The 13,220-nt window shown below is 35.2% G+C and overlaps 1 protein-coding gene across 6 annotated transcripts; it reads right to left on the reverse strand.

Moving 5' to 3' along the window:
• Positions 1 to 5,576: 5,576 nt before the first annotated feature.
• LOC126626316 (ATP-dependent zinc metalloprotease FTSH 9, chloroplastic-like) lies at positions 5,577 to 12,421 on the reverse strand. 6 transcript variants are annotated; one of them, XR_007624648.1, is made up of 11 exons: positions 12,053 to 12,420; positions 11,382 to 11,843; positions 10,382 to 10,447; positions 10,147 to 10,281; positions 9,959 to 10,024; positions 8,847 to 8,945; positions 8,244 to 8,297; positions 7,068 to 7,149; positions 6,757 to 6,923; positions 6,558 to 6,660; positions 5,577 to 6,096 (listed from the first exon to the last, which is right to left on the reverse strand). XR_007624648.1 is itself a non-coding variant. In XM_050295605.1 (7 exons), exons 2-7 carry the CDS (start codon positions 11,433 to 11,435, stop codon positions 8,244 to 8,246), a joined length of 474 nt encoding a protein of 157 aa, XP_050151562.1. In that variant the 5' UTR covers positions 11,436 to 11,843; positions 12,053 to 12,421; the 3' UTR covers positions 8,012 to 8,243. The 6 variants fall into 6 exon arrangements, 2 of the variants coding, with proteins under 2 accessions (XP_050151562.1, XP_050151563.1); XR_007624649.1 differs by lacking the exons at positions 5,577 to 6,096; positions 6,558 to 6,660 and having other exon boundaries at positions 6,910 to 6,996; XR_007624650.1 differs by lacking the exons at positions 5,577 to 6,096; positions 6,558 to 6,660; positions 6,757 to 6,923; positions 7,068 to 7,149 and adding an exon at positions 9,656 to 9,749 and having other exon boundaries at positions 8,248 to 8,297; positions 12,053 to 12,418.
• Between the last annotated feature and the right edge of the window lie 799 nt (positions 12,422 to 13,220).

Here is a 13,220-nt window from a genome sequence, read left to right on the forward strand (position 1 = left end):
TTTTCTCAAGCTTCCTTCCTTCTTTCCATCCCCTATTACCTCACCATCCAACACCAAATCTTTTAAACCATCTTGGGAGAGACCGCACCTTGAGTTACTTTCATTTTTGGACACATTACCGACTTGTATTCTATTCTAAAAATCTTATCCACTCCTCACTATTCAAAGAAAAACTTTAACGTGCGATACTGTGTTTGGCTAGGGCAGTTCACCAGGTAGAACATCGTGGGGTCGAATTAACCCAAAATATAGAGAATCTCATGCTTTCGTATGAGCTTATTTACGAATAGTGCGTGGTCGGGATGTCCATACACAAGTTTGGTGATCTCAACCCAACATCTAGCTAGGTGGGATGTTGCAATGCTTTAGAATTCCAGTCTACCTCACCTAATAAACTAAACATGACATGTTGCTATTGTGGTTATGTGCTTGGAGGATTTCACTAGGGACTTTTGATGAATTATGATAGAAAAAGTGCATGGAATTGTATCTCTTCTGGCAGCCACATCTTGATTTTTGTTCTTAGGAGGCTTGTAATTTAAGTCCAGTTGCCACTAGTTGTTGAACTGCCCACTTTATTCACATGAACTCCACATAGTTAAATGACAAATATTTGTAGCTGGATACCAGCCCTAAGGACGAAAATTCAACTTGGGATATAGTTCAGTTTCCATTACTACAATTAACTCTTTTGTGCTAAATTGAACCAAAAGGTGCTGAATCATTCATCACAACGTTTCACGTCAACCAGAACTTGACGATCACAAACTTATTTACAGTAAGAAAGACAGGGTTTGAATTGCAATAGGCTCACAGTTCGAATCTCTAAAATGAAAAAGATTAGAAGTCATCATAGCCATGGATATAAAATGGTCCAAAAGTTGCATTAGTTATAGCATATTAAGCTTTAACTAAGTCATAATTAAGCTAGTAGTCTTAGCGGTTGGGGCTTGTTTACTCGAATGCTATTAATTAATCACAATTATTAACAGATTAATTAGCTTCACAGTGACAGATTAAACTAAAACTCAGTGCATCTGCAAAAAAAAAGTCTGCAATCTCAACCAGATTTGTTTTATCCTTTTTTTTTCTTATATATATTTCACATAGTGATATATGAGTGTGTGAGTGTATATTATGAAGCAACTACAAAATCCACTAGCTTGTTTATATATATATATATATATTTATGGACCAATGCATAAAGATGCATATGTTTCTTCAAGAGTAATAATGCTGCATGTGTTAGTGAGCAAACACTCACCAGCAATGCTTAAGGAATACTCAAATCAGTCAAATATTTGACTTTAAAACGAGAGAGAATATATAACAACCTTTTAAGGAATCATGGTGAAACAGGAGCAATGTGTTATACCATTTTTTTTCTTAAGGGGTGTGTTATATCCACACCTCATTTTACTTCTCACACACTCTTTGATAATTTCTATCCGTTGATCTTCTTCAATTCATCCAATCCGCCGGCCGAAAATTAAAAAGGTGTGTGAGAAGTAAAATAGGTTGTGTGGATATCACACCCTTTTTCTTAATTGTATCAGACTATGAATGTTGAAGTAGAGAGGCAATGGAAACTCGTACTATTAATTTCTGTTTTTGATCTTGTTTGTTGTTTGTAAGGAGAGCAAAGTAAGTATTTCTATGTCTCTTCATAGTTACAACTAGTAATAAGCCCGCGCGATGCTGCGGGACTTGAATGCACCAGCCTTAACTACATGAATAAGACACATTTAACCTGAAAAACATTCAACATAATCATGAACGAACAAAAATGATAGATCTAGGAAATTATAAAAAGCATTGTAACCGTAGATCCAAGAAATTATAAAAATCCATCCAATCAAGAGACTAATAGTTGTGGGAAGGTGGGTATGCAACCAAGAATCTTAAGATATACTTGACTTGCAATTCCATTATAATTTCACACAAAAAAAAGGATGAAATTTTGATTGAAACATCAAGCAAAACAATCTCATATGTTACAAATTGGACCAACTAAATAAAGAATATATTGATAAGATTTTCAACCTAACTATAAAAAAGAGCTTTATAACAGCGCAATCAACATTATTTGAACTCAACTAAAAAGAAACTAATTGCATGTTATAAATTCCATAGGTAATTGAATGGCAGCGCAGCCCCTACAAAATGTTTTTTAATTGATTTAGTAGTTAACACAGGACAATTGCACAATACAAATCTTAGAAACTATTCCAAGTTAGAGCAAAAATTACCTCTAATCTTTGTTTCTCTTGTACTTTGGTATTGTAGGTAGGCCTGGCATTTTAAACACAACCCAACCCATTAATATTTGTATTTGGGTGGATGCTTAATGGGTTGTTTCGCTAACGGGTGAACCCGTTAAATAACGGGTCACTTTGGGTCAACCCGTTAGACCCTTTAGGATCCATTAACACCCGTTAGTTGAGGATATTTTAGTAATTTTAGTAAAGTCTTAATAACAAAAAATAAACTTTATGCAAAAAAAAAATTAATAATAATAATTGTTAACGGATGAAACGGATGACCCGTTAGCTTAACGGGTCGGGTTTGGGTGACCCGTTAGCTTAACGCGTTAGGTTCGGATGACCCATTAACTTAAAAGGGTTAGGTTGAACCCGACTCAAACCCAATAAACCCGATCCGTTTACAGGTCTAATTGCAGGGTTGACTTGTAAAGGATGAATGAAGTCCTGAAAACACAAAGAATAAAAAACCTCTGTTTCAATTAACTAAAAAAAAGCAAACCATAAACAAAGTGAGATATCTGGTAACCAAAAAATGAATCTTGGAAAGTAGACATAAACAAACTTCAATCAAAATTACTTTAATACGTTTGGATATCAAGGAAAATTAAATTTATTCAATTTCGATATAAAAAAAATTAATTAATGCAAGAACAACATTTGTGCCTCAATGACGTGAGAAGTACTCAAAACAAACATTGTTTTCTTTAAGTCTTTAGTCTATCTCTGCAAATCGCAATAACTCATATCCATTGAGAATCAAATTAACTAATTAACTTACTAACCCGTCCTGTAAATTTCACATCTATGCTCTAAACAGATTTTGTAACTAATATCCCAAAAAAGTGGCAAAAGGGAAGGAAAAAAACTTTTGTATGGTACACTGCAATGTTATTTGTGTAACCAAAGTCAAGCGTTGAAACGCCAGCAACCTCATTGTATTCTTGGAAATCTGTTGCAGATTTTATGGCTCCAAAAGAAAATATATCCTTCAACATTAATATCATTTAGACTGAAGTATTTTTTTCCAAGTGAATACACATGCAAAGTATCAAAAAGAGAGAGGAGAAAAAATTATCAAAATAAGAATTACAAACATGTCCTATAATATAAACAAAAGGTAATTACAGAAAAATAGCTGGAAAACACAAAATAAGTAGAAGAGAAAACAGACAATCAGCATAATCTAAAATTACTTAAACAATTAATCCACATTGAAAAGCATAATTTACAAATCCAAACCAAATTACATCATTCAATAGATTTTTTTTATACATTTGTTATTGTGCCTTTAAATTGATTTCAGCAAAACTTGTTTCTTTTTCCACAGTTTGTGAAGCTCAAAACTTTCAAAAACCTACAATCATTACACAACGTTGTCACATCATAAGTGTAGAAGAAATCACCGCTACCAAAATTTATAAAGACCAAAACAGTTAGCACCCAAAAATAACATTGATTAGCAAAGACCAATTTGCCAACAAAAGTTTAATAGGAGATACCCAGAAAATTTCCTTAGTTTTTACGATTCTTAAAAATATGGCCTAAGTTTAACCAAGACTCAAATTTTATTCAAGGATCGTGTTAAGCTAAGCAGCAAATTATAACTTCACTAATCTTGTTCTTAATTATAGTAAATTAGAAATCAACAGATACATAAAAAAAAGTCACAAAGCTTAATAAAAACTCATGAAAAAAAGAAGTTTTAAATAGAACACCTGCACATGACCCTATAATTTGGCTAATTTACAAACGCTCAACGTGCTCAACAGATGTTAAACTTTTCAGTAGTATATAATTTGAAACTAATAAAACCATCTCTAACTTTTCAGAAATATTTAAACTGAAATGAATTGATATTTTTTTCTATACACTAATAAATCAAGGTTTGCTACAAAAAAGGAATCTATAATTTAAGCTTCAATACATCAATTAATCCAAAGAGAGCAAGCTGACGATAACAATTTGATTAGCTTTGGAAATCTCTTTGCTTTATCACGTCAAGATACTAAATTTTTCAAGCCGTCATCTCTCTCTCTCTAAAACACCTTTTTTTTCTAGCAACTGGCCTAGAAAAGACTAAAACCCAAATGCATGGGGTAGAATTTCACCCAAAATATTGGGAAAACTAAATAAACAAATAAAATTAAAAGATAAGTGCATGAAAAATCAAATCTTTCACTCCTATAAAATGAAAGCAATTTATTTTGTCGTTGATGAGTCTAAAATCCCATCCTCATAATACTCAAAGGTAAAAGAAATATAGCAAAAAGATAAGATGTAACTACGGTCCCTGATGGTGCGCAACTAAAGAAAGAAAGACAGCGCTCATAAAGAGAGAAAGACAGAGAGAGAGAGAGAGAGAAGAGAAAGATGATATGTCTCCATATGGTATTCTGGAGCCAAAAGAAAAGCTGCAGATGGAAATAAGCTGGAAGGAATCAATTTAAGATTACTGACCCAGGTAGGTAAGCTGCTGTGAAGGTAAAAGAGGCCCAAGAAGCTCATATGAATGAAAGGATTTTGCTTGCTGCAAACATAAACCTGTAAACTCGAGTAAACCCAACGTCAATCAGACCATAAGCCGAAAATCTCAACAAACAAAAAACTGAGCATAAATTCAAAAATCAGAGGCCAGAGAGAAATTTGTGACCCTAATTTGTGAAACTGCAGAGATCTGAGATGTAGAGAGAATGGAACATATCTCAAACGATCCCATATTTTGGAACTACTTTAAACCAACCTACCATGAAATTATAGCCACTTGAGAAATCTTCAAATCAGAACAGAACAGGCAGCAAGGGGAATAATTTGCAAATCCCTAAAATCCCTCCATCTCTCGCTCTGTCTCCGTCTCTCTCTTTGTCTCTCTCTATCTCTATCTCAGAGGCGGCATAGCCTCCTGTCTGCCCTACATTCCCCTCAACATTAATCCCAATTTTTGGCAGACCTCCCTCTCCCTTGGTCTCCCTAACATTCCACACCCTCATCCCCTTCTCCGTCTGTAACTAATCCAGCCCCATTCCACAAACCCAGCTCAAGCCTTACCCCCACTCCGGCCCCCTCACTTTCTCGAAACCAACTCTCAAACCCTAGAACGCAGCACTCTCACTCTCTCGCAACCCTCTGAATGACACGGATGCAACAACCCTTGTCCTCCCTCCCGCCGTCGCCTAACCCCAAATCGAGCATCACCACTCAATCCCCCCTCTCTCTCCCTTGAATCATACACCCCCTGTGACTCTGTCTGCCTGCAAGCCGCATGCCTTCCTTTCACCAAATCCATCTCCCTCCCTCCCTCCCTCCCTCCCTCCCTCCCTCTCTCTATGAGTGACACAGTTTGAGTTACTTTTACTTTGTTTGACCATTTTTCTTCAAATCACATAATTAACATTTTTCATCATCGTCACAATCATTTTGGGAACCAAATCTTAAGAAATATAAGAATCACCCTATTTATTTCACTTCTTCATAAGGGATAGTCTTATATAAAAGAACTCGAAACGTATTCATGGTAGAGCAAGTTAAGGATTTAGAAGATAAAGACCCTTTTTTAGCAATATCTAATTTAAGCATTAGTCTATACTGCATGAATACAATATATAACACTACCAAACAAAGGAGTTGAAGTGGAGAATGAAACATATACAGACCGATTAACAGAATAAGAATCATTTACCCTTCCCTACACCATGTAAGGTGCTTATGGGTTGCCAAAGAGCGGAAAATGTGATTCCAATGCTAAACAAATGCACTATACTCCCAACCATCCAAATCATGAAACCATCATCGCCAAATTCTTGAATGGGACCTGTGCAACTTCCCAAGCTTTCTACTGAACACAAAGAAACCATGAGATGATGAGATCACATAAATCCAAACCTCTAAGAAATCAGGTTATACTGTAATTTATAATTATTTGCATAGTCGAACTCAGAAATCAGGTTATGCAAAACCCTAAAAATTAGCAATTAATTTCTTTGATCCTAATTACAAAATGTATTGGCATATGAAGTGGGATCCCAAAATATAGTTTGAGAACTATATTTGGAACCCTGAGATCATGCACCAACAGTCACAGATTACCAAACGCTTTAATCGAAACACAAAATAACCACCAAACATCAAAATTCCAAAGACCTAAAACACAAAGCAAACAATTACAGTAAAATTAATATTTAGCAAAATCAAATGAACGAACAATGTATACAAATTCCTTTTCCTAGCTTCTTGCACATTCTAAATCTGTGGGAACCATATACAAATTTTTTTATTTTACAAAATTTGAAGCCTTACTTTTCAGGTAGCTTGGCTGCTGACATGAGTCTTCTTCAGAGTTTCATCCATCCATGGATCCATTTGTTCTGCCCGTCACTTCTGGATTGTACAATCTTAAGATCTGCAAAAAGAATTTAAAGAATCAATTTTTACGATTGAAAAGCCAAAAGTGCTACAAACTCCAAATTAATGAGAACCAAAGTGGAGTAACACTTACAGGTCGCGAGAGGAGATGAGGACGTTGTCGGATTTCAGGCGAATCGGATTATGGAAATTGCATCTCGGATCGGGCTTTCGAACTTCATGGTGGACCCAAGCAACTCTCTTTCTGTCCCCCTAATTGTGCATCTGCCCTCACCCTCTCTCTGCACCCAACCCCCTCCCCTATCTCCCCCAAATCACGCCCCCACAACATCCCATCAGTGAAGAATCAAATCCAAAAGTAAATTGCAGTTACCTATTATGGTAGGATTTAAATAAGAGTCTCCAAATAGAAAGACAAAGGATATAATACAACATATAGCTCACCAAAAAGCTGCAGCCCTTTCACAGTGGTGATACATTTCCGCTTATTACGCATGGCCTTTTCAATTGTAATTTCTTGCTTCTCCTGCAGAAAAAACACAACAAAACAGATTTCATTAACCACTCATACCTATTCCATCTCTGGAACTAAAACTTTCTGTAGACAACAAATCAAATATTATATCCTTTATTCTTAACAGCATCACGTAACTGATCATTTATATCATCTTAAAGAAACGAAACATACAGTTAAAAACCATTTGAGAAACATAAGTAAGCCTTTGGTTATTAGATTCCCGGTAGGCAAAGCACAAAAAATTACACACAATGAAACTATTGAAACTTTAAAACCTACTTCCCAAATTAGGTTCTCTAACTGGCAAATGGCCAAATTGGATTTATATTATCATTTCAAACACTACAATGCCTAAGTTTTTTTTCCTAGACATTCTAATTAATCATTATTTAACAGAAGAATACAATTCATAGGACAATAATTAAATAAAACAGGAGAATCATTAGAATCGTTTCTAAGTCAACTAATATCCTATTTGGGTTGGAATCAATTGTATGCAAATGAAAGTATTATAACTGAATATAGACAATATAATGGAAGGATTTTCTCACCATTTTAGTAAATAATAGAAAAAATGGCCGCATTCCGCTGTAGATTTTGAAATCGTAACCCACAATTTAACAACCATTTCTAAATTATTCAGAAATTGATCAGAGAAAACTTCAAGTAGAAGAAAAATGAGTTCTCAATCAGAGAAAACTTCAATTTCATGCAAGTTTTTTTGTTCTAATTTCAGGGCTTAACAATGCAAGATTGGAATTTGCATTTGGTTCAAAGAAGATAAACTGATAAGCAAAATGAACAAAAAAATAGAATCTACTCCAATTTGATTATCCGTTCATGTTCAAAAAGACAAAACGAATAATATATAAGCATCCAAACATCAGTTAAAACTAAACAATTAAAAGCAATAACGCTAAACCATTTCATTGAAGACATAGATAACATATTTGGCTCTTTGTACCTAAAATGGAAAACATTTGCTTTCCTATATGCTCTGAAGTTTGCATTAGTGCTAGAAATTTACAATATATAAAGAGACAATCTCAGAATAAAACACATTTGAAGGAAAAGTAATAAGAAAAGAAAATAGTGTTTTTTACCTATGATCCATGTGAGGAGTAGAATTTCCAGTCACAATTGACAACCCAAGAGCTCTGTAAATCAAATATATAGGAAAAGATCATAAAAAGTGAATTACAGTTTCTAAAATCAGAAAGTAACATTTATTTGAAAAGATTCACACGCATTTTGGATATAGATAAACAATGGCATGTTAAAAACTAAAATGATAAGGCATTCAACATTCAACATTTACGTAAAAAAAATGATACACATGTTATCCATCAATGTTTTGGTAACAAATTCCCAAATTGCTCTCCATATTGCCCAAACCATTGAACCAAAACAGGACAAATTCACTGCAAAAATCCCATTTTTTTCCTACTTTTGAATGAATCAAGCATGCCATTTTAAGATTGTGTGTAAAAGATTATATAAACCAACTAAAAATCCCATTTTTCCCTACTTTTGAATGAATCAAGCATGCCATTTCAAAACAAATGTAACTTTTGTTCTCAAAACAAATTTACATAACACACAGACAGAGACACCAACTCAAATTTCAATTTCAAAACAAAAGTAACTTTTGTTCTTAAAACCAAGAACCACATAGAGGTCAAAAATCTAAATGAAGGAAAGTCTACCTTCTCAAGGTGTAATTCTTCACTTGGTATTGCACCCTCCCTAATAATCTGCACATGGTACACCGCAATGCCTGCCAACCATTGCAGGTTCCACAGTTCCTGCACCTCAAGACTGCAGTTAAGAAATCATCCAACTTCAATACACTATGAACGTACACCTAGTAATGTCATCAAGTGCACCAAGAAACAAATTCGCAGCTCAGATTTTTTTTACACCTAATTTGGCAGCTTAGAGAGCAACCATCAATAGTGCCATGATTTTGGAAATTTACACATAAAACGTTCTAAATTGTTGTGTGCAAATTATTTCTGAGTGATAGAGAGTGCTGCCTAGCACAATAAAAGTAGTGTACTACAAAATAATAGAAGGGCAACACCTTTACACACTAATACGTATAATTTTCATTTTCTATATGGTTTAGCATGTTTTTGTTAGATGATCAATCTACACACACACATACGCATATGTACATGGATATATACAACATAGAAAATAAACACAACTAAGATAAGGACCACCATCAAAATTGAACGGATAACGAAAATTACCTTTGACATATCACCTTCTTTCCCATCTCTAATGCTATGTCATAGGTCCCTAAAGAAGATTTGGAATGATTCATTTTTATGTATTTTTGTTCTAAATGCCTACCAATCGGTAATCTAATTGTATCATTGCTTTTTGTTAATTCAACGTTTTAGAATAATTGTCTCTGATGTTTGTATTTCATTGTCAATACCAATTAAAAATGAATGTACAAATGTTTAAAATGCAATGCAATATCTATGATAATGTGATTTGGACATACATAAATTAGTGTAGTGGAACAGAAATTAAGCTTGGGTGCTCAAATAGTATCTCTCCAAATGGCTTCCATCGTCCTTGGGAATTATGCACTCCACCTTAATCAAACACAACATACACAGAAAAAAAAAAAAAAGGGTTCAAAACCTTGTCGAGAAAGGCATGGGAGATATCCGTGAAAGGCATACCATAGTTGGCTCATCAAGTTAATCATAAATGCTAAACATTTGAATTGGGACCTTTGACTTCCCACTCTGAGGTTTTGAGGTGTAATTCATCATTGATTAATTAGTCTTTGGTAACTCACCAGGAGAACCCCACGTGGAGGACGTGCACCAGGTCGTATATACTTGTCTGGATTCCAAAGAAATTCCTGACCAGAAAACATGGGCATAAATAAAAATTCAGAGGACAGTAGGAAGCCTTTAGGATCCTCTAAAGATTGTGATGATTCATTTGGTGATATCAAAGGAAACAGAGGAGTACCCAACATACCACAATTTCTTCTAGCTCTGCTTTAGCCTCATCAACGCCAGCAACATCGGCAAAGGTTATTTCTTCCCCTTGTTCGGATGCTTTAGCACCAGCAGAGCCCCCAGATTCCCTGTTCCTAATCTGACCAGCTGTTTGCTGTACATAAGAGTGTACTAAATGAGAACCATAGAGCACATGTTTAACAAAACAAAAAGAAAGAGACAAAGGGTTGAAAGAAAAAAGCACTGGCTCGCACCTGAGTAAAGTTTGCAGGGAACCTGTGGAGAAGCCCTGCAAGCACAGCAACATAAAACAAAGCTATCTGCATGAAGCAAAGCCGACTCAACTGATTAAAACTTTCTTCATCGTTAACTTCTATCAAAATACACACCGGCAAACAGAAAAGGAAACGTCTTATGAATAGAATTACATGTTAAAACATAAGGGGTTGCCTGTTAGTATATAGTATATAGTTCACCAAACACAAATCTAATATAATTTGTATGTATTAGCATAAGTAAGTGATTAGCTTCCAAACTCGATTACTTAGTTGACAAATCTGAACCCTTTAAGAAGCCTTTCTTGTTGCTTATAATATTCTTCAACTTTGTATTTCTTACCTGAGTTCAGAATCCCAACAAAGGTAAGTAAATTTATGAAGCCTATAAGATTTTGAAGCAAGGAAAAATGCCTTAGAACTGAAAAAAAAAAAAAAAAAAGAAATTATCCTATGTTATCAATATTGATGAAACCATTACAGGTGAACAATGAGGCAAATAAAGCTTAACAAAATAAATGAAGCAATTAGTATGGGAAAATTTGATGGGTTTCGACACCATTCCTCCAATAGCCTCAGCAGTGGTAGTTTCACTTAGCACGCCAACAAAATTTCAAACAGCATTCTTGTTCTAGGACCAGATCAAACACACAATTATTTATGAAAAATATGTAACTTATTTAATAAACTATACAAAGGAACTCATCACAGGTCAAGTACTTTTACAAACTTCGAAAAATATAAATCCCAAGTATAAATCATGTCAAAAATATCAAAACGTTTACGAAATTTTTATCTTTCCAGTCCAAAGAGAGACCAATTTCAGGCCAGAATAAAAGATAGAACCCCTCAAGCACACAACAAATTTGAAATAATAATTCCGTAAGACAAACCAGTACAGATAAACACTGAACAACCCTGTTTTTCTTTTCTGCACAAAATCCAGATTCTCAACCATCCAAAAGTTTGAATTCAGTACCTTTTCAATGGCGCGAGAGCGGGAGAGGCCAACTCGGTCCCTTTCGTTATACATTCCTTCACTAATTCCTCCCTAAATACCATGAAAATACAAATCAGAATTTCACCCACTGAACAAAAACCCATCAGCATAGTGTGAAAAATTCACTATTTCACTTAAAGATAGCCACTTTATTGATGGGATTAATCCAAATAAAATCCCAATTTCCAAAAGTAAATTTTCAATTAATTTCTCAAAAGCAATCATTTAAAAAAGCCGAGAAGTATACAAAAATATTACCAAAAAAATAGAGATATATTGAATAAATAAAGAAAAATAACTTAGAGAAGGGGATGGAGGGGAAGCTGTGATGAGGGTCGAAGGCCATGAGATTACCCAAATCGACTTGAATATGCTGCTGCCGGGTCTCCATTGCTGCTTTCCTGTAGTTGCTTTTCATCCTCTCCATTCGACAGTCCAGGTCTGCAACCCCCAAAACATACAGAAACGATTAGCTTCGCGGTCGGATTATCAAATCATGCGGTGACAGGACCGACATACACGCAAATAAAAAATTCATCAATTTGTTTTTTTCTAAATCCATAATTCAGATTCAAGTTCAAATTCAACGGAAAAAAAAAACATAAATCCATAAAAAATTTATGGATGAGTGGGTATCTTAGAGAGTTTACCTCAACAGGGAAAAATTTAAATGAAAATTGAAGCTTCAACGATGAATGGGTATTTTAGAGAGAAAATCAAGCAGCTGAAGAGCACTGCCGCAGTTCCATCAAGTAACACGACCAGTACAGCAAAGCAAGAGGGAAATATGGAGTCCTCGCCTCAGGCTTGTATGAGAGCTGGTTGGGTTCAACTCCTGAGACTCTCGTGTCCCGTTAACTACAGGCCCCATACTTTTCTCTGACTGTCCCCCCTCTCCCACTCATGAAATCGAGGATCTGCAGCAATGGCGCTGAGATCCCCACTCCTCCCTCTCCCTCTCTCTCTCGCTCTGTCTATCGGAGGCATGGCCTCCCATCCCGAAACCCTCACTGAATGACAGCAAACCCAAACCCACCCCAATCCGTCTCAAATGCACAGGACAAAATTACCCTCCTAACTTTTAATAACTACCTTCCAACCCAGCCCCAAATCCCACGGTTTTGTTGTAAATAAAGCAAAATCGAGGGGGGAGGAATTGACCTCAAAAGACAAAATCACCCTCTGAATTTTTTAGAATTACCCCCCAACCCAGCCACATTCGGCTGCCATTATTGTAAATAAAGCAAAATCAAAACAAACGTCTCTAATAATATGACTCGTATAGGCAAAAGTGACATAGACAACAACTATAATCTTGCGGCTATGACAATCATAAAGCAAAGAAAATTGTAGCAAACCGTAAGATGAGAGCTTGAGAACTATACCCTATACAAAAGTCTTCAATGAACAGTAAAGACTTATATCCAACCTACCTAAGAATTCTGTATTTACATTAATATTACAGTTTACTGACATTTTTCGTTATTTATAATAGAAAGGTCGGTCTCAAGTTTAACTCGTATTAACAGCCATATCATTTTTGTATGTCAGCGAAAAATTAAAATTGTCTTGTGGGACCCTCCTCGTACCTTGCTAAATCTTCTGATTGGAAGAGGTTTCTTTCTGCTTTGGGTTTAGCACCTATTCAGTGTTAAGTTCTTAACCATTTTTATTTGGAATTGGATCCTCTCCTGAGGAGATCAGGATTCTCCTAACCCATTAATATAGACCGTTGAATTTTGATTTAACGACTACAATTATTATAACTTTTAAATGAGTTTTCTGTTTGTAACCGTTAGATCAAAATCTAACAGTCCA

This window comes from Malus sylvestris, chromosome 6 (genome assembly GCF_916048215.2).
Source record: "Malus sylvestris chromosome 6, drMalSylv7.2, whole genome shotgun sequence".
In the NCBI taxonomy this organism is placed as follows: domain Eukaryota; kingdom Viridiplantae; phylum Streptophyta; class Magnoliopsida; order Rosales; family Rosaceae; genus Malus; species Malus sylvestris.